This window comes from Cricetulus griseus (genome assembly GCF_003668045.3).
Source record: "Cricetulus griseus strain 17A/GY chromosome 1 unlocalized genomic scaffold, alternate assembly CriGri-PICRH-1.0 chr1_1, whole genome shotgun sequence".
NCBI classification, from domain to species: domain Eukaryota; kingdom Metazoa; phylum Chordata; class Mammalia; order Rodentia; family Cricetidae; genus Cricetulus; species Cricetulus griseus.
Window position 1 is genome coordinate 230,814,260 of NW_023276807.1, and position 24,278 is coordinate 230,838,537.

Consider the following 24,278-nt stretch of genomic DNA (forward strand, 5'->3'; position numbering starts at 1 on the left):
TAAGGTTGGACATTTTTAGTTTGCGGGGGTGTTGCAGTCTGAATGTTGTGTAGGAGTCCATGTTGGTGAGCAGTAGGCAAACAAAGGCCTCCTTAGTTTCTTTTAGTTTGCTAATGTGGACTTTCACGATTCACAAGGAGATAGTATTGTTATCTCCATCAGTGTTAATTTTTGAAGATATAATGAACCAAACTTGTGAATCTGAAAAAAAATTGATTTGTGTCTCTTTTCAGTGAAAATTACATGGGTATAGAAACTGGTTTAGGACCTTCGTAATTTTAGCCTTTTGTTTTAAAATAGGAGGGGTGAGAAGTGTATACAGCCTTTTCAGAAACTCCCATCCACCTTTCCTTGGTATTTCTATCTTATACAGCCTTACACAAATCTAGAAATTAGGAAATCAGAGCCAATCTGTAAGCTGGCCTTGAACTTCGACATGTTTATTGTGATCTTGGCAGGATTCAGTCTAGACTCCCATGTTGTCTTTGGTAGTCATGTCTCCATGATGTGCTTCAGCCCATGTTGGGTCTCATTGGCCGTGATGTACCAACTCATCAAGGCTTTCACTTTCTGTTCACCTGCTGTCTTCCTAGGATCAGATGGGGACGGGTTTTGGCAATAGCAGTGCTGGTGTGCTCTTCCAGTACCAGGATCGGGGAGGTGCTTGCTTGCTCTCTGTTTGCTTTACTGCTGGAGTTGTTGTGATCATTGATCAAGGAGGTTTTTGTTTTTCTCTGTGTATTGTGGAAGCGATGACCCGAGACAGCATTAAATATTCTGTTTCTTGTATTTCTGTGTTTTGATTTTAGTGTTTTTGGCATCCTTGCTGTCAGGGCATTATAAGTTTTATTCTTCATTTGTTGTTGTTATTGTTGACGACTAATGGCGGTTTTTGCCATAAATGGATAAAGATAGTAAAGGAATTGATGTAAATTAATTAATGAAGCAAGACTGTTACCTGCTGTCATTTCATTTTTCTGAGTGAATTCATCCAGTTTTATCCTGGGATAAGAAATATATTAGAAGTGCTTTATCTTAAAGTAACATACATTTCCAAGTCTCCTGGCCATCCTAAGAACAAAGCCAATAATTTATACTAAAAACAAGCAGATGTAGGAGCTGTTGGAGAGGGAAAAGGTAGGCTAATGATAAAAATCGCAGTTGACTAACTTGAGACCTAAAATGACTTTCATTAACTTGGGTGAGTCAGATAGTCAGTTTTTGTTGTTTTTTTGTTTTTGTTTTGTTTTGTTTTGCTTTTGTGTGGAGGCGGGGTGAGACAGGATTTCTCCTGTAACAGCCTTAGCTGGCCTTGGAACTCTCTATGTAGACCAGGCTGGCCTTGAACTCACAGAGATCCTCTTGCCTCTGCCTCCTAAGTGCTGGGACTGAAGGCATGTCCTGCCACCACCTGGAAACAGTTCTTTCTCATTTAAATGTAAGGATTTTTGAGTTTTGTTTTTCCTTTGACATCCCCTTTTACTCTTGGTTGATAGAACTTAACATCTTTTTGCCTTAGATTCTGTAGTAAGTTGACTGCTTTAAATATATCTTCAGTATGGATGGTTTCTTTCACCCATTTTACTTCATCCTTTGCCTTAGTGGATGTGAAAACTATTTGTTTGGTTATTTCTTGTTTTCCTGTAACAACACTTGGTATTGACATCTAGTGGTGTGACTTCAGTAACTTTCAAAGGGGTGAGAAAATACATTTATGATGGAATTTTGTTAGACTTTGAGGGGGTTTTGTTGTTTGGGAGATGATTCCTTTTGGATTGGGGGTATGACTGTGTAGCCACGACTGGCTTGGTGCTTGGTAGGTAGCCCAGTGTGGTCTTACCTCCTGTCTCAACTCTGATAGATTGGATAAAGTTGTTCTTTTAGAATTAAGCTGAATTATTTATTGTCTACCTGTATGTTAGATTGGAAACCCAGTGCTTACTTTCTTACCGTTTCTTGATTGTGCTTCATTTGGAAAACATTTACTGAATTACCTGTTCAGAATGCCACACATTCTTCTAGGGGCCGGAGAGACAAAGATAGTGTTTTGTTTAAAAAAAAAAAAAAGGCATTTATAATGGCTTATTTTATAAATCACACATTTGTGAGCAGGTTTAAATTTAGCTCAGCAGTGGCTCGAGTCTATAAGGTAGAATCACTCTCCTGGACTAGTGAGAACTCTGTGTGGTTCTAGCACTAAGGAGGCAGAGTTAGGAAGGTCAAGGCCATCCTGGGCTATGTGAGGCCCTAGCTTAAAAACAACAAAAATTATGTTATCCTAGTTCACTGTTTAAAAATAACTAGGTATAGAAATGCTTAAAACTAATATTAGCCATACAGCTTCATTATTTAATCATTTAGTGCTGAGGGCAAATTTCACAAAAATATGCTCATTTGACAGACATTTCAACAGAATTTCTCTTGTTCAGTGGGACGTGCAAATGCATATAATGCTAAGTATGTATAAATAATACTGTTTCTTTTTGATTTGTACATGACTGGGTTTTGTAAGAGAGAGTAAATGTAGACAGTTACAGAGAACACTGATGACTGTTAACCTGCTGGTGGGTAGCCGTCACCCCCTTTTGTGGTGACATCACATCACAGCACTGCAGGTCTTATTACCTTTGGCTTGAAATTTATTCTGAAGTGATTACATTTCATTCTTACAGAATACCTAGTTTTTTCCCTTTGAAACATCACATAGAGCGGCGGTTCTCAACCTGTGGGTTGCTACTCCTTTGGGGTCGAACAACCCTTTTACCGGGGTCGCGTATCAGATATCCTGCATATCAGGTATTTACGTTATGATTCATAACAGTAGCAAAGTTACAGTAAGGAAGTAGCAGTGAAAATAACGTGGTTGGGGTCAGCATAACACGAGGAATGTATTACAGGGTCACAGCATTAGGGAGTTGTGTTGGGGAAAGCAGGCAAGGCAGTGCTCTGGTTAGCTGTATCACTGATCTTAACTTAGGACCTCATTTGGAAATTGTACGTTTTTCTGTATAAAATCACCAAATCCAGACTTTTAACTTGGAGCACAGAGAATACCAGGTCCCTTGAATGATTTTGAAATAATTCTTATTTAGCAAAGTCTGTGTGCTTACCCATTGCCGAGTAAGAATGTGCTGAAGCTCTGATGCTGCAGGCAGAATAAAGAAGAGTTCTGAATGAAATCCGACTTTGAGAAGTTCACAGGTTTCCTGGTTTCTTGAGCCAAGTCATACTGACCTAACTTAACGGAAAGGTTTAGGGTTTTCTTTTCTGTGGTGGTGGTGGTTTTGAAGCTGAGGTGGCTAAGGTGCTTTTAACATGTATTCTGGAAGGTACAGAATAAATCAAGGGTTTGGAGGTGGTTAGCTTACCATTCCTGTTGAAGTTGTGAACGTAACCTAATGTTAAGCTGAGAAAGTTGATTCTAATTTAATAAGATTGTCATGCGTGTTTGTTCAAAATGGCCCTGCACCTTTTCCAGTTTTCACCCACTTGTGTTAGGATTGGTAATAATAACGTGTGTTATTATTTGACAATTGGTGGGAAATTGGGAAATTTGGAAAAATCCCTACCTTGGTTTATGATTGCCAAATAGATTTTTTAAAAAAACTTCCTTGATGATTGCAGTTAAATTTTACTTGGATTTCATTAGTGTAGAATTCTGAAATAATCCTCAGTGATTTATGTTGAAATATCACAAAATGAAGAGTTTGCCAATAAAATCACTTAGAAAGAGTTAGAGGTTTATTGTCCCGTAGTTCTGCAGCGTTTCTGTAGCACTTACTGGCATTGCAGAGGTAGAAGGGACATGGGAGGCTGTGTATTGGTTGTTACCAAGAAGAACTAAGTTCTTTAGTTCTCAGAACTACCTAACCTTGAGATAGTTCACTTTCAGGTCTTGGTTCTAACTTGCACCCCTTTTCCTGTCATCACCTGGTGTACCTCCCTGATGTACTATCAGCCGACAGCACTTTTTAGAACATACTGGTCTAAAAAAAAACCTGGTCTATTTGGGAACTGTAAGTGAGGGCTGAGTGTTGCCCCTTGGCCTCATGAAGCAGCCTGCGATTATTTATCCCACATGTCTTTCCCGGGTGGCAATTCTACCTCCTCTGTTACTTTCAATTTTTTTTCATTTCTTTTAACTTTTGGAACTTATAGGTTGGATGGTTAAGTTCATCACAGGTTTCCTTTTCTTGGGCCAAATTGTTTTTATTCCTCATTTGTACAGAGTTGGATATGTTCCTAAGTAGAAGCGTTCAGCTTTCTCTTCATCTTCAGGTTTTTAAAATTCATTCTAAATGTTGTTAGATAATGGAGTAACCATTCCTTTTCAGCTTTGGTATGTTTCCAAACTGGCTGCCAGAGCCAGGAGGAAGCGAAGGCAGTAGACACTAACTGTTGGTTACTACCTCCTTAATGCTGAGACTATAACCATTGTTGGTTTGATAGAGAGCAGGAGAGAGCCCAGCCCTCGTTCCACTAACAGGTAAGGAGCCCTTGTTGATAACCAGTCGATGTGAAAGGGAAATAACTTGGTAGAATTTTTCCCCTTCATTTACCCAAAACACAATATGTTCCAGAAATAGGACACCATGGCTCACTAATCAGAGAGCAGGGACACATGGCACTTTTATAGTTAGAAGGAGGTCTTCAGATTTAACTGGAATTTAGTACTCTGTACCACAAAGATAATTGATCATTTTCCCTGAGGCAAAACTGTTAATTCCTGTGACTTTACATATATACCTGCCTCTCTGGTTCTCCTTTCAGCTTTTCTTTGCTCAGATGCTATGTGCTTTGAACCTCTGTCCTACATACAATAAAGCTGTTTTCCAGGATCTTTAGCATCATCTACTGTTTGTTATACTTTGATGCTTTAATTTCTACATTGTGGCCACTAATGATTATTCCTGGTCCCTCTTGGCTCCAAACAAATTGATCATGCATTTAAAAAATTTAAATATCTTTTACCTATGAACATTATCCAGCCCTCCAAGTTCAAACGTGAATGCTTGAAGAAGAAATCTTTTTCATTGACAGTAGTCAGAACTTTGGTAAAACTCAAATTTTAACCTTTTTTTTTTTTTGCCATAATATTGGCCTATAGTGTGGATCAATTCTCTCCAAATTACTGGAATTTAAACCATTAAATTGAGCTTTGTAGATACTCCTGAAGTGTAGTAGTCCGTTACTATGGTTATTCTGTTTCTGCTTTCCAATCCGTCTTCTTTTCTTTGATGGAAGAATTAACTGGCTCTTTTGATGTATCTGAGGTTGAATGCCTTCTCCCTGTCCCTTTAAGACAACTATGATCTTGTTTCCCATCATAATATATGATTTTTTTGCTTCGATCTTCTATTTGAAGTTGAGTGGTTTGTTACAGTATGTTATGGCTTAGATCAGTACAGGTCACTTCTTAATAGCTACTAAGGAATTAATCATTTGTGGTAACAGACTTCTAAAATTCAAAGTAAGATGGTACTCAGGAAAGTTTGTCCCAAGATAGCTCCTTTTTGTCCTGAGGATAAGCTATTACAAACTCAAATGACCAGAGTATGTAATTTTTTAATAAGAATTTTTTCTTAAATCTATATTCAGCTCTATTTCAGTGCTTCTCTCCTACCAGAGGTGCAAGGAGTGATCCTAGAGCCACAGATACAAGACCACGGAGAGCTTTTGACGCCAGGGTCCACTTTCTCCACTGAACCCTTGGAGACAGAATACCCAGCTTCTGGAGAGAGTGGGAGAGGATAATAACAAGTGGGTGCTTTCCATTATTTACTTGGGTTTATTTGTAGAGTGGAGTGTCCTTCTGTTGCCCATTTGATTCAGTTGGTAATCTCCTTGGCTTCTTACAAGAACCAGGTGGGACTGCAATCTCTATTTTTTCTGAGAGTACTATGTAGTGCCCATTCGAAAAACAACTAAAATTTATTGAATTTTCTCTCCAGATATTTAAAGCAGTGTCTAATCTGGGGCACGCACACATAATTTGGTCCATGCCTGTGTAGCTCACAGAAATTTAACAAAGGCAGTAATTCCCCACTTCGGCCTTTATTATAACAGTGGGCTGGATAGAGTTCTTTTAGAGTCCAGAAATTGAAGTTCCTGTGCTTCCTCCTTGGGTGAGCTGGACATCTGAGATCTCTTAATTTATATAGTTGAATGTCCGGTTGTCACCCTGCCCTGTTAGTGAGGACTCTTTGGTCTTTTCCTACTTTAATGTTAGGCCTTCACACTCAAGTCTCTTAGGAGATGGAATGATAGTACTGTTGTGGCTTTACTGTCAAATGTAGGCTTCATCCTTTTATAAAATAAATATGTATGAGTATAAATTTCAGGATTTAATGTCCCTGAAAATTATATTTAATATACTCAAAAGTAGTTTTCTGGTCCCTAGGAATGACTAGATTTTTCCTAGGGCATTAAGATGGTTCTTTCTTAGTTTCTTTGATGCCAAGGGTAGGGTGTGAGTCCAGGCAATTCTTACCATCTACAGTGGGTAGAATGTGAAGTTGGTGCTTTGGCAAGTTTTCATTGTTTCCTTGGTGGCTTCCTTCTGTGACTCCAGGTATCTTGATAATGGGAGACCGGTTTATTTGTTCTCTAATTGCCCAGATTTCTTTCAACTGGTAAAACATCATACCTCTTCAGCAAAAGGAATTCTTCTAGCAGAGCCCTCATGGATGATATCTGTCACACATGCCAGCACCTGCAGTTTGGAAGGCAGTGGTGAATGGATCCATGCAATATGTCTAGAAGACACAAGGATGAGCCAGCCACCTGATCTTGTTTCTTACAAACGTTTTAAGATTTACTCTGGTTTATTTTTGGTCTGAAATGGAAAGGCTCAAATAATGAAGTAATCTTTTCATATTGGAGTTTTATATGGCCTTGAAAATACTTCTTATTCTGAAGACTGAAATAGGGGATGCTTGAGAGTCTTGTCTTTCAAAGCAGCTCTCTGTATCTGTTCACTTAAAAGATTTGTGGGTCTGAAAACCATTTTAATCAAGTAGGTACCCCCCACTTTAAAAAGTAGCATAAAAAACATACAGGAAGCTTGATGAACCCCCCTCTGCCCACTCTTTCTTTTGTTGCCCTGTGCTAAAGGGCACTAGCAAATAAAGGATGAACTCAACTCTTCAAGAGTCCATTAGTGTTAGAATGTACTCTTAGCTCATCTCTTGCTGGTCCTGATCCTTATTCTTACTGTAATTTATCAAATCTACAAAGTTGTAGAGCTATCTTGGAGACCAGCAGAGTCCTGTCTGTGTTCCTAAGTAGTAAATGCCTGTTAGGGTTTCCTCTGCACTAGGCACTACTTGAATGATACGGAGCAGTTGGTATGGAACAGTGATAATCCAAAGAGTCACTGAACTTGCAGGTGTGACTGAAATGTAGTTATCCAAATCACTGCTTGACAGGAGCTATCAAAACGTCTGTTTCCTTGGTTATCTAGTAACTCTCTAGAAACCAGGCAAAGCTGTTAAGGAAAACTAAGTCACCTGATGCTGCCAATTCCTTTTAATTTGGAGTAAGTTTTAAGAAGAGAAATTGTACAACAATAACAACTAAAATGTTAGGCTCTCAAAGTATAAAAGCCACATTTGCTAAAATATAATCTGTTTTTAGAAAATAAGAACTGTATTTTCTTAGGAATTATAAATAATTTTTTCTAAAGTACAATGCTTAAAAGTAATTCTTAAAGATAATTTTGAACAGAAAATTTCCCCACAGAACTCTGAAATCCCATGAATAATTACAGTTTTATATTCCTGACTTAATAAGATACTTCATAAATACATATAAACAAAAACCAAATTCCCTAACATTTTAGTAAGAACTCAGAGAACTGAAAGTGAGATTTGCCTAGAAATTTAGCTTCATTTTTTAAACCATTGTAGAAACCATTTTATGGCCTGAGGTCACTAGCCTTTTGTCTCAGCACTGAAGACAGAAAGTGATTTAAGCTTGGAATCTCAAGCTTTAATTAATTTCAGCTCTGTACTTAAAGTATGCAAAAGAAATGCCAGTGCATTTCATTACCTCATGCACTGCAAGCTATTTCAAAGTGGAACTTTTTGTGTATTGCTGTATACTGATTTGTTTGAACTTTTAATTTTGATGCATTTTCCTTTCAGATTTTTAAAGAACAATTTCGTGTCACAATATGCAATCCTATATTATTTCGTGTTTATTTTATGAATATTAATATAAGTTATTTTCTAGAATGATTAACTGTGTAATATTTGTATTATGTGATCATTTGAAAACTAATAAATATTTTCTCCGTGGAAAAATGCACTTACTGATAAATGACTGATTTTTGTTTCAGGAATAGAAAGTGAATATTGCAACCATATTTTTAAGTGTAATTTAATGTGTCTTTTGCTAAGTATTTCTGATTTATATTGTCTTCTGTCTAATTTTTTTTTGAGAAAAGACTTTCTCTAATTGTTAAAATTCTAGAGTCCGTATGGTAAATAACAGGAGTAATTTAGTCAAAATTCTGAGATTAGATTAATCAAAATAATAACCCCTTGCAAAATAGCATACATAACTAGTCCCTCTGCGCTCAAAGCAGAAACCATTTGAAAATGAAGGCCGACTGGAGAACTACCCAAGTCGTGAATTGTTCCCAAGAAAGGTGTTTTCTGTTTTCTGTTCAGCTTGAACAAATAATAGATCCTGACTTCAGAGTCTTGCTTTTAACCTTATCCAGACAATGTTGATGGTTCTTGTCTTGATAATCATGTACATTCACTCACCTGAAGCTGGTGGTTAGAGCTGTTGCCCCTTCTCGAGAGTGCAGGGTGTGTTAGAGGAACGAGGTTGCCTTTTGGATTTGATGTTCAGAAAGTGGACTCCTGTACTTTAAAATTACATGAGATGGAGTCCCACACAAGAAATAAAGCTTGAGGCTTGACACCTGGGAATTTGATCCGGCCTCCCAAGGAAATGATACTCTGAACAAAATGAGTGTTATAAATGGAAATTTTAATTTGAGATAGCTACTACATTGGGGCAGGGGAAATGAAGCCAAGAATTTTTGGTTTTGTTCATCTGGTAAGTTTGAAAAAGATGAGTTAAAATTTCTACCAAAGTGCAAAGTTCCTAATGTTAGAATTAAATTGTTGAAAGATTCACAGTCATGTTTGAGTGGAAGGCTGTTTTCTCTACACAAGCTTTTTTATATGCATCAAAATTTTCAAAACTATTACAAAGATAGTGGTGAAATGAGGGCTATTTATATGCTTCTTTTTAGCATGAGTTTTTCCTATACTACCATTTAGCCTTCAAATAAAACATTGCAAAGTGGAAATGTGGTTGTTGGACCGTTATCTTCAGTAGTCAGCCATGGCCTATGGCTTCACCACCACTGACAAGCTTAGCTGTAGTATGAACATGTTTTGATCCCCCCCCCCCCGATGAAATAAAGGTTGTTTTGTTTTTTGGAGGGGGTAGATCTTTGAGAGCCTCTTTCCTACGAAAAGTCACAAGCCAGTGACTGCGAATTACTGACCTTAAACTGCAAACATGCATGCATGCATGCATCTTCATTTTCCTTTGCTTTGTTGAGCAGAGCATCAGTGCTTGGATGTCCCAAGAAAGGTCTTTTTTCATTCAGTTATTGTTACTTGTGAAGAAGATTGCATATTAATTGGGTTCTAAATGTGAAAAATTCATGTTTCAAAGTGATCACACAGATGCCCTGGAGGTTTTTTTTTTTTTTTCCACTAGTATATATGTCTAAGGCATATTTGATTATTATAGTAAAAGTTTTCCAGACTTTTGAAAGTGTGCATTCGAGTTTTCAGAAATTCTGATCAAAGGGATTCTCTGCACAAGAGGTAAGGCACGGTGCAGGTAGAGGAACGTTACGAATGCGGTCAGTGCAGTGGCTGCTGGCTACATAAACCCTACAGGTTGGCTGCTCTGCAGACAGGTAAAGAAGTAGGAAAGCAATTCTCCTGAGAGTATAGAAATAGACAAGCCACAAATTGGGCTTTACATGTTTGGGGTTTATTTAGAAATATATCTATAGACATTGTTATGTACAGGGAACCTCCAATATTATAAGGTGCCAAGGCAGCTTCTGCCTTTTTTCTTAGTATTTAATATCATATTTCATGTGAGTTTTATTTGAGACACAGTTTTCCTGTGTAACACAGGCTGTCCTCAACTAGTGATCCTCCTGCCTCAGCCTCCTGAGTATGTTACAGGTGTGTTTCACAGTGCCTGGCCTTTAACATCTTGTTTTGCATCCTGTGAGGACATGGCATGGAAGTTTAAGTGTCCCGGGCTTCACTTTGCCTGTGTCTTCTTGTTTCTATTGCTTCATTCTTGGGATTCAGAAAAATACTGGATCTTTATTTTGGTTTGATAAATTAAGGAGTTTTTACAGATATTCACTTAAAGTAACTTGGGAATCCTTTATTTCCAAGATAAATAATATCTAGTATATAAAAGTAACTGAAAGGAGAAAGTTATTATGTTCTTTAAGAACAATAAAGTAGGATAAAAAATTTGAATGTTAGTACAGCACTTAGTATATCCAAGAGAAATTAATTCTTGACTGGATGAGATGGGGGAACAGGTTAGAAGTTTTTCTTAAGGTCACCAGTGAGTGTCATTGACTCAGGAGGCTCTGTAGAAAACATGGTCTTACATCACATTTGGTCTGTTTTCATAAGACCTCCAGCTTGTTGACATTTTGCCTCTACTTAAAAGGATTTCTTACTCTACTTCTTAGTGTAAAAGAGAATAATAATTGCTGATGTAAATTGATCACCATTTCATGAGATAGCTGGTTCCTAGAATCGCTGTGGAAAGAACTTGACCCAGAATTTGCTCCTGTGTCCTTATAAACTTGACCTTCAAATTAGCCAATTTATTACCCCTTTACATGCATCTTGACTGATACATAGAAACAGTGTAGCATTTCTAATTCCATACCATTCATCAATAATAAATGGGTGGAAGACCCAGATACAGCTGGGACAGAGGTAACATATTACCAGGTCTTCACTGGCCTGACTTGTGGATGACAAAACAAGTTTGACCCTTTTCATACATGTCAGTCTTCATGATGTCTAGTAGTTCCCCTGTCGGTCCTGAGCCCCCCCTTTTTACTATATCAACCACCCCTGTACCCCTCTTCATGAAGCTTGTCTTTGAGAGTCTTAAAGGTATAGATATTCAGGACATGTTTTGTTTTTTCATTGTTTCTTAGTGTGTAACATTGACCCAGCACAGTATAGATGTGTCTGGCAATTAAAACCTGACCTTGCTTGTCCATTTTGCCTTGATGAGTTTATCCAGGACACTTAGTTTCATTAGCTAAGATTGTCCTAAGTAGATAATGTATATAGTGATGCACAAAGAAATTATTTTTTATAATCAAGTTAATAGACTATGTATAAGGTACATAATACAGTAAAAAGAAGAAAGTTAAGGTAATAGCTAAGACCTTGGGAAATCAGATAAAAAATATAATCTCCATTTAAGGTGTTTTTTGTTTGTTTAGATCCGACATAAATAACTGAATTATGTATTAAGTGACCTGTATAATATAAAATGTTATTTTTCAGGGTGTCCTTGAAGATTTAAGGGTAATCAGGCCTTTCGGAGCCAAACTATTGTTATATCACTGGCATTGAGATGATGATGAACTTGGGTTTAGTAACCGAATTAGAAATGAGAAGCAATGCTTCATTGGAACAGTTTGGGAAATGGACCAAATCACTGAAGATGGTGAAGGAGGAGATGTGGAAGCCTGGGCTCTAATGCAAACACAGTCCTGTGCTGCATATTGAACTAGAGCACAGATATGCCACAGAGAAGCAGCATTGCAGCTTAACAGTATTTATAGTTGCCAGTTACAATAGTTCTTCACTAGAATACAAAAATGACCTCCAGGAAGACATGAGGTACTTACTGGTCTCCAGAGTATGAGTGGATGCCCAGATCCACAGGTGCTCAAGTGCCTTTTATTAATTGATGAAGTGTGTGTATCCACCCACATCTTCCCATGTGTTAGAGATCATCTCTAGATTAGCTGATACGCCGTTGATACTTAGGAGCCACAAACAAGGCTGCACCTGTGCAGTAGACAGTTTTAACCCCTGAAGCCTTGGGCCCTTGAGTGTGGAGGACAGCTGACTAACCTACTTCAGCAGAATTAAATTTTTGTAGACAGGAAGAATACTGTTTAGCTACAATGGACACCTTTTATTTTTGGTCCTTCACCTATGCTTATCCAACAGTTGACCTAACCTGTTAGAAAGTTGGGAGTATCTCCATTTTAAATGGCAAGAAATTCAGACATTACAAAATCTGCCCAAGAGCATACTGTCCTTGTGCAAAGGAAATGGTGTTTGAAAGCAATCTATATGTCTAAAGGATTTTAGTATGTCTTTGTTTATCTTTTTTTTTTTTTTCAAAAGAAGGCTGATCCTCAGGACAGTTTTCACCTAGAACTGTAGTATCAAGTCTACAAAAGGATCAGTTTACTTACAGACTTTCATGGGATCATAGAAAAATGTACCAGACAATAGAGTGGCCTCCCCTCCCTATAGTAGTACTCTCCTGTTTGATATCAGTGTGGCACATTTAAGACAGATGAACAAACCGGTACCTTGTTAACAGTCTACTGTTCCTGCTGTGTCCTGTGCCATATTGTACAGTGTCACAGATTGACTGACAGCATCAGAACTTCACTGCTCTAGGCTCTCCTGGGTGGCTCTCCTGGGCTGCTCTCCTGCTCACCTTGTGGCCGGGTCCTATGGTAAGCCTTGCTCAGCCCTGTGCTACACAAACTGCCAGACTGTTTCAAAGGCAGGTGCTTTAACGACTGAGCTAGCCCCCAACCCTGAAGAAGATTTGACTTTATACTGGTAATTTTCAAAGTGTCCCTTGGAACCAGCTGCTCCTGGGGGCGTCTTAAAAATGGAGATTCTTTGACCATTTTGTTTTGCATCCCCACTGGCAGTGACAGTGTTCTCCCCAGCATTAAGTGGTGTCTGGTTCTGGCTGCTCTGACGGGTGCAGTGGCATCTCATTGAGTTCACAGTTTTCCTAGCAATGTTCTATAAGGGGTTTTCATCTCTATTAGCTTCATTGGTGTTAGGTACCCTCCCGAAGGGCATTTGTTTGCCTGCTTGAAAATCAGCTAGTTTTGACAAGTTAACAGTGTGTTTGGATACCAGTCCTTTATCAGAGGTACGTTTGGCAAAATTGTCCCCCATTCTGTGGCTTGTCTTCAGACTGACAGTGTTCTTTTCGCAAGAGTTTTCATTTTATTTAAGTAAAGTCCATCCTGACACTTTCCCTTTGTAAAAATTTATTGCAAACCTGCTCACATAGATTTTTTTTTCCCTTCCGTTAACTAGTACCCCACTCCACCCCCAAGTTGGGCATTTTACAAATATAAATACTTTCTCCACTGAGTCGCCCTTGTTGCTCTTTGGAAATAACTTGACTCTTATTGGTTTCTTCTCTTGGCATGCTGGTTTGTCCTGGTGCTTTCCTAACATTTTCCTCTCAATACTGGAACTTTGGGGAAGATTTGAAGCCATGGTAGTGCTAGGCTTCGCTTGTCTGCAGCGTTGTGCTATTTTCTACTTTTGGTTTTCCTAGGCCACATAATCTTTCAGATCTCTTAGTCTCCATCTACAATATAACCTGCCAAAGAATTTGATTGGCTGTGTTGAATCTAATGTCAATTTGGGTTGAACTCACATCCTGTAAAGTATCACTCTTCCCATCCATGAAGATGGGACCTGTTTCCATTTTCATCAGCTCTTTTAGTCTTTTGCCCAAATAGATCTTATATGAGATAGTATTTTAGAAGATTTAATTCCCATTTCTTAAAAAATGAGACAAGGTCTTGTTGTATAGCCCAGGATAGCCCCAAACTCAACTTTCTGCTTTAGCCTCTTGAGTGCCTTGATAGGTATGTACCACCCATTTTTACTTTGCTTTAATGTTAAAGTGAAGCAGGTTTTTTGTTTGTTTGTTTGTTTTAAATTTCAGTTACAGTGATTCATTACTTGCAGCAGCTGGCTTTATTGCCATGCGTTAACCTCTTGTCCTGCAGTCTTCCTGTAATGACTTACAGAGTTGAGATTCCCCACCCCCTTGTCAAGCATTTTCAACATGCTGAGTGGTATCTGGGGGACAAAGATGATTGTGATTTATTCCTCTTGAATCTACCTTTCATTTCCTTTGCTTATTGCACTAGCTAGGACTTACCCATCTGATGTTGGAAAAATAAGACACATGTCCTTGACCTATGTCAGTATTAGGGAAGGCACTTTGAGGTTAGCTGTAGGGTTTTGTAGTCACTCTTAAAGAGATGGAAGTTCCTCTCTATTCCAGTTTCACTTGGTGCTTTTAATCTGAATTGATGTTGAGTCTTGACAAATGCATAATAATTGTTTTTTAAAGGGACTGGAGACAGGACTCGGTGGTTGTGAGCCCTTGCTACTCTTTAGAGGACTCAAGTTTGGATCACTGAACCCATGTTGGATGACTTAGAATTGTCTCTAACTCTAGCCTTAGGGGACCAGGTGCCCTCTTATGGTCTCTAAAGGCACCCATACACTTGTTGTGCACACAAACACGAGCATGAGCGTGCGCGTGCACACACACACACACACACACATACACACACACACACACCCTTAAAAACCATATCTTTAAAGAACATTTGTTGCTATGATTGTATGATTTTTTTTTTCTGCTGTTGCTTTATTCCATTGGTTCTATTCATTGGTTTCTGAGTTGAGCCAGCCTTGCTCATTTGTCGTGGATTCTAGTTCCCTTTATGTGCTGTTGGATTTCATTTGTCAAGGATTTTTGCATCATTCTTGGTAATTTCCCTTTCTTGTGTTATCTTTGCTTTAGATGCTAGTTTAATGCCTGACCGTTTTTAACTGTTTCATCTTTAAGAGACCATGCATGTGTGCATGCAGGCACACCACACATGGACATGAGCCAACACATGTTTGGTAGAGAATATTGTTCGTGAAATATTTGGTTGATTGAGTTCAGAAGTACAGTCCTCAGTGTCTAGCGCTTGCTTCTGTTTAGGAAGGTCACTATTACTGTCTTCATTTCCTGTCACCGGGGTGCCCCCCCTCCCCGTTTTAGTAAATTGTGCTATTTGATGTAAGTTGCCAAGGGGGTAGCTTAACAGTGCTTTTTGTCCTTTTTTTGTCTGTGGGGTCTTATGGTCTCTCAGCTGTGTTATTAGTTTGTTTTGCCATCTTTCCCTGGTTACTATGGACAGTAGTCAGTACATTGATCAAAGAGCTAGATTTTGGTTTTGTTGATTTTCTTGTCTTGGTTTCTCTTGTTGATTTTCTTGGTTTTGGGTTGTTTGAATTCTGATCAAAGAATTTTACCTACCCTTTGCTTTAGGTCTACCTTGCTTTTCTGTATCTAGTTTTGCTAAGATGAAAGTTTAGATTCTGAGTCTTTTTTTTCACACAAGCATTCGGGCACCAAGTTTCCCTGCACGTGTGATTTTTGTGCACTGATCCCTGGATCTTGATGAATTATGTTTTCGTTTCCTAGTTTGGAATTTTTTTTTTTTTATAGATTTATTTATCGTGTATACAGTGTTCTGCCTGCATGTATGCCTGGCATGCCATAAGAGGGCACCAGATCTCATTATAGATGGTTGTTGCTAGGAATTGAACTCAGGACCTCTGGAAGGACAGTCAGTGCTCTCAACCTCTGAGCCATCTCTTCAACCCATTTTAAAATATTTTGGACTTTGTAGAGTTGGTTTTCTCTGTCCATCTTGGTGTTGGTGCTGGGAACCAAACGGATCACCAGGTTTGGTCAGTTGGATTCTTGACATGCCAGGTCATCCTGCCAGCCCCTAGTTTGAAATGCTTAAAGTTCCTCTTGAGACCACTTCTTTGACCTTTAAAATCACCCATGTGAATTTAAAAGTATGTTGAATTGCCAAGGATTTGAGGGCCTTCAGTTGACTGGAAGTAATTGTCAACTGGAAGTGTTTCTGAGTTTCAGTTTAATTCCACTGTCTGAAAACATTTGATTATTTTGCATCTGTTGTTGCATGTTTCATTGCTCAGGATGTGTAGTGTCTGGGTGACTGCCCCATGTGAGCTTCAGAAGAATGTGAATTCTTGCTCTGTTGGGTGTTGCCTTTAGCACTCATTTCAGTCCTGCTGGTTAACGATGCTGTTAGGTTGTGCGCTTACTCTCTCCTGATAGGTCATTAGTAACTTATAAAGTCTTTCACTGTAGTACAGATTTGCTTGCTCTAATATTTCTATCAGCTTTTCCTCAGGTATTCTCATGTTTTTAGTTAGGCATATATGTACTACAGATGTTTACATCTTAGAATGTGGCCTTTTTAATTATTAATACTTATCTATATGTCTTGATTATTTTTTCTGTTCTCAAACCTACTTTGTCTGGAAAGAATACAGCTATTTCCACATTTTTAGATTTTCTCTTTCAAAGAAGATGTTTTGATAATGTGTATGTGAGAGTCTGTGGCATTTGGGTGTGTGAGCACAGGTGCCTATGGAGAGCATTGGGTGCCCTGGAGCTGGGTCTGGGGGCAGTTGTGAGCCACCTGACCTGGGTGCCAGGGACCAAACTAGAGTTTTCTGGAAGGGCAGTGAGTTTTTAATCACTGAGCCAACTCTCTAGCCCTTCAAGTTTCTTTTGTGTTAGGATGGCTGGCCTCAAGCTCCATATGTAGCCATGGATGACCTTGATCTTGTGACTCTTCTGCCTCTCCCAAGTGTTAGGATTACAAGCATGTGTCACCATGCTTGGTTTATGTGGAGTTGGGGGCACAAACTCGGGGCTTCATATGTGATAAGCAAGCACTACCAACTGAGCTGTGTCCCCAGCTTCTCAATTTCTTTTGTTTAGTGTGAGTGTGGTCTATATTACCTTTTCTCTACTTTAAAAAGAAAATTATTACTGTGTGTGGGATGTGTGTCTCTCCTGAGTGTAGGCACACATCATGGGGCATGTTTGGAAGTTACAGGGCAGTGTCTGGGCATCTTCTGCTGAACTGCATGCTTTAGGCTAGCTAACTGGCACTTGAACTCGAACTCCTGGGCTATTCTGTCTCCACGGCCATGTTACCACATGAGTGCTGGGACTACAGATGCAGAAAACTACATTCAGCTTTCTCAGCAAGGGCTTTTAAAACCTCTGAATTACCCCCCCCCTACTTCCTTACAGGGTCTCAGGCTATAGTCCTATGTAACCTTGAACTCAAGACCCTCCCTCCTATGTCTCAGTGCTGGCACTATAAGTATGTACCACAATTCTCCCCCTTATCACTCAATTCCTAATCTGTAGGTGCTTTTACATTGAAACAACATTTCATGTAGAAAACACATAGTTGTTTTCCTGATAGCCTTTGTCCTTTGAGGGATTTATTTACACAGCACTTGCAGTGATGGCTGAAATAGTTGGTGCAATATCTTGTATATAACTTTTATGTACTTTCAACATTACTCTGCCACACACCCCCCCCCTTTTGTAGCAGTCAAGCATTTTATGAAACTCTCTGTCTTTTCTCCTAGCCTTCCTTAGACATTAATGTTTATTTTAGTCCTGGAATTTACAGTATCCATTTATGGCAAATCCACCTTCAGGTAACTATTACACTTCATGAGTCCTGCAGCTGCTTTATCTCGGAGCACCCTAGTCCTCACACCATCTTTGGTTCATTTTTCCATATTGGTGCAGTCACCATTTCACAAAGACATAGAGCAGTTGGGAATTGGAAAGAGGACTTATATTTTCTTACTGCCTCTAAGCTCTCCTCTCTTTGTGTAGATCTGTGTCACTTCCCTTTCACAGGGATTTTTCACATTCCCAGGCACTTTTCTCGGAAGCCATTTCCTCCATCTGTCTTGTCTGCCAAAGTCTTGTTTCACTTTGTAAGGGTCGTTTGGCTAGACAGAATCATGGGTTCTTTCAACCTCCTGCTCACGTGGCCTCTGGAGAAATGCCTGCCATTCCTGATGAATTTGATTGAACATCTTCAGCCTTTTGAGAAAATCTTGGAGGCATGCATCAGCCAGTTTGTGTTATGGGTTGAACCCATGCTGCTGGCCTCTGCTCATCCCCCCCACCCCAGTCTTTACTGAGTGGAGAGACTATTCTGGAAGCTTTGCTGTGGTTTTCCCTCCCTTAGAAGCCTGTATTTTGTGTGTTGTTCAACACTAGAACCTGGATGTGTTCCTGCCATTAATGACCATGTAGGTGTGAGGGCCCCCACAGGGCTTTACCAGGAGTTTGTCTCTCCTAGTCCCCAGTAGTTACTCACTCATGCCCTGGCCTCTACACCAGCTGTGAAGTTAGGCAGCTGCATTGGTGTTCCCCTTTGTTGAGCTGGAAACCAGGAGTCCGCACCCTGGTTGAACTTGCCTTGACTATATTGGAATCCCAGCATGTAGGAGAGTTGCTCCCCAGGAGCTCTGCAAGCCACCACTGTCACTTGGATTTATTTACTCTTTCCTGAGCACCTACCCTCTGTCCCACATGCCTTCCCAAGCCCCAGAGAGGTCGACTTCCTCCCCGTACTCTTTCCAGAGCTTTTATCCTTGTTCGCTGGAGCTTGGCTCTGACTCTTGAATCTTGTTGAGGGATTTTTTGGCTTTGATATTTTCTCTCTCTTCTGTTACAGATTGTCCTCTCTGATAGGTCCTTGGTGTGAGTATCTTTTAAGAACTTATGTATTTTTAAAAATTTTAACCCCCCCCCCTTGTGTGTATGTGTGTGTACACATGAGTGGAGAGCCCCATAGAGGCCTGAAGGGTCCTGGAGCTGGAGTTAACAGTTACCAGCCACTCCCTGTGGGCACTGTGTACTGCTCTGCTAGAGCAATACTCACTCTTCACCACTGAGCCGTCTCCAGCCCCACCATAGGTATCTTAGTTGTGCTTTCATGCACAGCCTTACTTAGCCTAAGATTTTAAAAATGAGTGAAAACTGCACGGTGCTAGTTCTTGACAGTGCCCCTTGGAGAAAACTCATATGGGATTGTTGAATCTGTGGCTGGCTGCTTCCATCTGTGATTGGGACCACATGGTGGAGCAGGGCCACTTCAAGTGGGCTTGAAGCAGAAAGCCCTATGTGTCATCTTAAGAAAAGGATGTCGGCATGAGCTTTTCCCTGTAAACCAGCATCTCCAGTCTCTGCTTTTCAGACACCCAGAATGATCTATTCATATTGCCACAGTTGTTCACATTTTGTTTCCTCTTGAGTATGTTCTATTCTGGGTGTTGCTTCCTGCACCACCGTGACTGTTGTCAAAGTCATCCAGGTTCTGTGGCCCCCCACCCCACCCCATGCTAAACCCAGGAGAAAATGCCCCCTGCCCCCTGTTTGACCTTGCAGTGGCACAGCCTCGTGCTGGACGCTTCTCCTTTATGAAATGCACTCTCTTGGTTTCTGTAACTTGATTTTCTCTCTCTCACTGGTGTCTTTCTAGTTATCAGTTATCCCACCCAGTCATGAATGTACCTCAGAGCTCACACTGTATTTCTTTGTTCTCTCTGTACTTAAAATGGTCTTGCCCAATCCAGTGGTTTCCTTTTGCTGCCCATCCACCAGGTTTTAATCTCCTGCCCTTCTCAAATCTTCACTCAGGAAAAGATAACTTATAAACAAAGGGAGAAAGAAAGGTAACTTCTAGCTAATCCCTGGCTGTTTTTCTGGAAGTCTGCTTCATCTCAGAATAGCTACTAAGCCCTTCTCTGATGTTGCTTTGTTGCTGTCTTGAATGAGGTGGTATATTTGTTACAGTGGGTGAAGCAGCTTTGTTACACAGACTGGTGCACAAATTTGTTTTGTGACAAAGTGGCAAATATGTGGTCTCAGTCATCCCACTGGGACTCTGGCTCCTACTGATCACCTTACAGTCTTCTTATTTTGCCTGATTTGGGTGCCATAGAGGGGCAGATGCTTGTTTTCATTACTGCTAGGCAGCTGAGTGGGTTTTGTTTTGTGGCAGATCAGCCCCTTTCTATCACACCATGGTTTGTTTATGTATTGAATGGCATCTTGGTTGTCCCCAGTTTGGGGCCGATAAGAGGAAAACCTACATGAATATTCATGTTCTGCTTGCTTTATGTGGATCCAAGTTTCAATTCCTGTGGGGAAGTACCCATTCTTAGCTTTGGCTCTATGGCGCAGACTGCCACTGTCTTGTAAAGTGGCCGTTTCATTTTGCATTCTTGCCAGTTGTGGCCTCCAGAGCGGTCACTTGACATCATCACCGTCATTTGGCAGTGCCAGTGTTTGGTTCTGTCTGCTCACACTGTCATGCAGTGGCATGTCATTGTTTTAATCTGCAGCTTCCTAGTCCATATTGCAATCTCTGTCCAAATCTTGTCTCCCTCCCTTTGGTGAGATATATCTGTATCTGCTACTCATTTAAAAAGTTGTTTCCTTGGCAACTTCGAAGAGTCCTGGTTCACTGCTGACTCTTTACTGGATGACAGATATTTCCTCCCATTCTGTGGCTTGTTCTTTCATTCACCCAACAGTGCCTGGTAGAAGAGAGATGTTTAATTTTAATGAGCTTTGCGTCATCAGCTTTTTTCTTTAATGCACCATGAGTTTGTTAGTTTCTATTTAAAACAAAACAAAACAAAACAAAAAAACCAACAACAGCAACAAAACTAGTTTCCAGATCCAAGGGTCCCAGTGTTGCCATCAGCAAGGTTTAACAGTTGAGTTTCACATTGAAGTCTGTGATCTGCTTTGAACTGACTTGTGAAGTCAAGAACCAGGGTTTTTTCTCACAGTTCTTATTTTTTCCCCTGCTATATCCTATCCTGGTATTCCAGCACCAGTTGTTGAGAGACTGTTATTTTGTCCTCTGGTAACTGGTCTGAGACATGTCCCCTCTCAGAGACCACTGAGCTTAATCAGGCCTCTTCATACCCATTCTCTCAATGTCTTCTTCCATCGACCTCTTCCAAATGGGCATTACCCTACCTCAGCTATTACCATAGTCTTTCCTCATGCCCCCCTCCCTCCCCTCCATCCCTCCCTCTCTCCTTGTTTGGTTGAGGTGTGTGAACCCTAAGCTGGAATGGCTATTACCTCAGTGCTGCTAAGACATTTTTGGTTAAAAGCCTTATGCATTTAGGGTGAGCCTGTGAATCCCGCATGCTTGCCTAGATTATTCCACGACTAACCTCTCCCCCCACTCCCGTGCTTTTGATTTAGAACTATGGCCATTGTTGCATTTCTATTTCCGCTGCTCTGCCCTAGCCCCAGGGGTGAGAGAGGCCTCAAGATTGTACCTGCACAAGAGGAGTTTCAAGTGGAGAGTCACCTGCTGTCACAGTTGTAGACTTATTATAGAAACTTAATACTCTTTGGGGCCTTTAGGATGACCTCTTTGCTAGGAAACTGTGATAAATTCTCTTGACAGTCTCACATTTTACTCTTTGGAATAAATATCACTTCAGCCTTTTGCAATCACTTAAAATACACATTAGATGTGAGTCACAGTTTTGAAATCATCTACATTGTAGCGCTTTTGTTTTTCTGGCGAGAATTGTCTTACTGTAGAGCAGTTTTGTGACAATTGTGAGTTTAATATGCTAACCCCCTTCCCCAACACACACAATTGACTAATGCCCAAATACATTTCTAGAGCACAAGCTATTCTAAGGAATAACATTGCCTGCAGGGTGCCCTGATGGGGCACAGCATAGGCTGATGTCTAGTACTTTCCTGTGTTCCAGCACAGACAAGTTTATTTCAGGAAAAAATCTATAAAGTAGGACCCTGATCCTCTCCAGGTTGTTAAAACTTAAGTATAGTTTTGTGTTTTTTGTTTTTCTTGCTAAAGTTAGAGATGCATGTATTTTTACACAGGAGATTTTCTGTGCAAAATAGGTTATTACATGTTTCCTAAAATTTCTGATCACAACGCAGTAACTTTTCCGCTAGTACTTGTTATGGAAATATCTTAAGTGTGTATGTCCCCAAATGTGATGGCTACCAACTCAGCATTCCATCAGTGTTTATCTGTAGCTTGCACACCCCTTCCCCCCCCCCGTGGAAAATATGACTGTGATAATATTGGACTTGTTTTTCATTCTTTTTTTTTTTTTCCCTTTTTTGGTTTTTCAAGACAGGATTTCTCTATGTAGCCTTGGCTGTCCTAGAGCTCTCTCTGTAGATCAGGCTGGCCTGGAACTCTGAGATTCCAGCCTACCTCTGCCTCCTGAGTGCTGGGATTGAAGGTGTGGAACATCACACCTGGCCTTTCATTGGTATTGTTTTTCAATACCAGGGTTTCTCTGTGTAGCAGCTCCTGCTGCCTAGAACTTGATTTGCAGACCAGGCTGACCTGGAACTCACAGAGATCTGCCTGTCTCTGCCTCCCGAGTGCTGGGATTAAAGGCATGCACCACCATGTCTGGCCCTTCATCAGTATTTTAATAACAGTCCTGTGGTGATTGGGTTTTTAAACACTGCTTGTTTCCTGACTCTCATGTGAACTAATAATGGCTCTGTTTCCAGCAGGAATCAATTTGTGCACATTTTCTAGTTAGCATATCCCTCCATGCTCTAGATACCTCCATCCCTCTTGGTGGAATAGGCGGGTAGGTAGCACACCAGCTTTGTGTCTAGATGGTGCTTTCCACCCACTCCTCTGGAATCTGGAATGGTCAAGTTACTTCAAAGGTTATGTACATTGAATTGTGAAACTTGAGAGCTCTACTAAAAGTGAACAGGTTTATATAAGTTTAAACTCAATCTTCCAGTGAAAAATTAGGTGCTATTTGTTGGCTATACCTCAGGCATCACCTTCATGGTTTTAATGATTAGAGAATCAGATGTGTTCCCTAGATTCATTTTTATTGCTTTTCTCTGTGACTCAGGATTTTTTTTTTTTTTTTTGAGCTCACCATTCATAGTATGTGTGCACAGTTATAAGGGGCTTTCTTGTCACTCTGACATCTCAGTTCAAAACACAGAATAATAGATTTTTCTAAACATCCATCTATATATCAGATGCTTCAATTAAAACAATTTTATGAGTAAATCCAAGAGTTTGATTTAGCACTTTTTATGTTGTTTAAAACTGTCAGTTCACTAATGAACAGCCCAGGGAGGGGGCACTTTCGTGGTTCATGGCCCTCCAAGTTTGAGATCATCCAGCATGTACCTCAGCTTTCCAAGATTCATGTTGAGTGAATTTCTCTGCTGTGACTTTGGTTTGCCCTTGCTCCCAATTTGAAATTGTTCAGTTTCCATCATTTTAAGAAGTAAAATCCTAGCCTATCAAGAGAATGCAGTGGGTGAAAGTGCCTGTGACCAAGCCTCATGACCTGAGTTCTGATCCCTTAAACACACCTGGTGGAGGGAAGGAGAGAACCAGTTCCTGGAAGTTGTCCTCTGACCTCCTCATGCTTACACTTATATGTAAAGGTCTAAAACATTTTTTTCTTTAAAGAAATAAAAGCCTGATATGAATGAGTTTATAAAATGATTTAAAATTCTAATTTTAACTTTTTGAGTATTCAAATGAGTTTTTAATACAAATCACTAATGATGCATATGTTTTAAAGCATCTATCCTTAAAGATACTTTCCCATAAGATACCAGAGGAGCAGTTACTCCTGAACTGTTGAAACGTTTTCCTTACAAAGAGGTTAGATTCAGCATGCTGTCAAGATATCTGTGGTGTAAGAGAAAAACCTATAGCCTGTCTTTTATTTATTATTTTTATGTGTATTGGTGGTTTGCCTGCACGTATGACTGCATGAGTGTCTCATCAGGATCCCCTGGAACTGGAGTTACAGACAGGTGTGAGTTGCGATGGGAGTGCTGGGAATTGTGCCTGGGTCCTCTGGAAGAGCAGCCAGTGCTCTTAACTGCTGAGCCATCTCTCCAGCCCCTAGCTGTCTTTGACATCACTCAGTCTTTTCAAGTTATTTGCACTAAGTGACTGATGAGCTATAGTAGAGAAAGGAATTTTCAGCTCCTCCCTTTCACTTTAAATGTCTTCAAGATTCCCGTTTAAAGGTCTTTCACATGTGTGTGCACACGTCTATGTATATTACCCACATTGGTGGAATCCTGGACCATGACACGTCTCATTCTGTCTTCTCTGAGATTTGCATATGGCTCAGTGAGTCACCAGGTACTTTTCAGGAGCTGTCCCTGTAAGGTTTCAGGGAAATACTTCTTGGTTAAGTAGAAGTTACACATATACATTGTATATATAAAAGGAGGAA

At 40.0% G+C, this 24,278-nt stretch overlaps 1 protein-coding gene across 9 annotated transcripts in view; it reads left to right on the forward strand.

Moving 5' to 3' along the window:
- LOC100769471 (TSC22 domain family protein 1) overlaps nt 1-24,278 on the forward strand; it is a 94,309-nt gene that overhangs the window by 18,832 nt on the left and 51,199 nt on the right. The window contains exons 2-3 of one of the 9 annotated variants that reach the window (XR_003480110.2): nt 5,627-5,760; nt 6,572-8,307. The exons of 1 other annotated variant lie outside the window; for it this stretch is intronic. Coding sequence is in view for 2 of the 8 variants with exons in the window: in XM_027390116.2 (XP_027245917.1) it covers nt 5,627-5,705 (79 nt within the window). In the remaining 6 variants the exon portion in view is untranslated. Of the gene's footprint in view, nt 1-4,334; nt 4,487-5,598; nt 8,308-24,278 lie in introns of those variants that run through there. 7 more of the 9 variants (XR_003480111.2, XR_003480112.2, XR_004772603.1 and 4 more) reach the window with 7 other exon arrangements.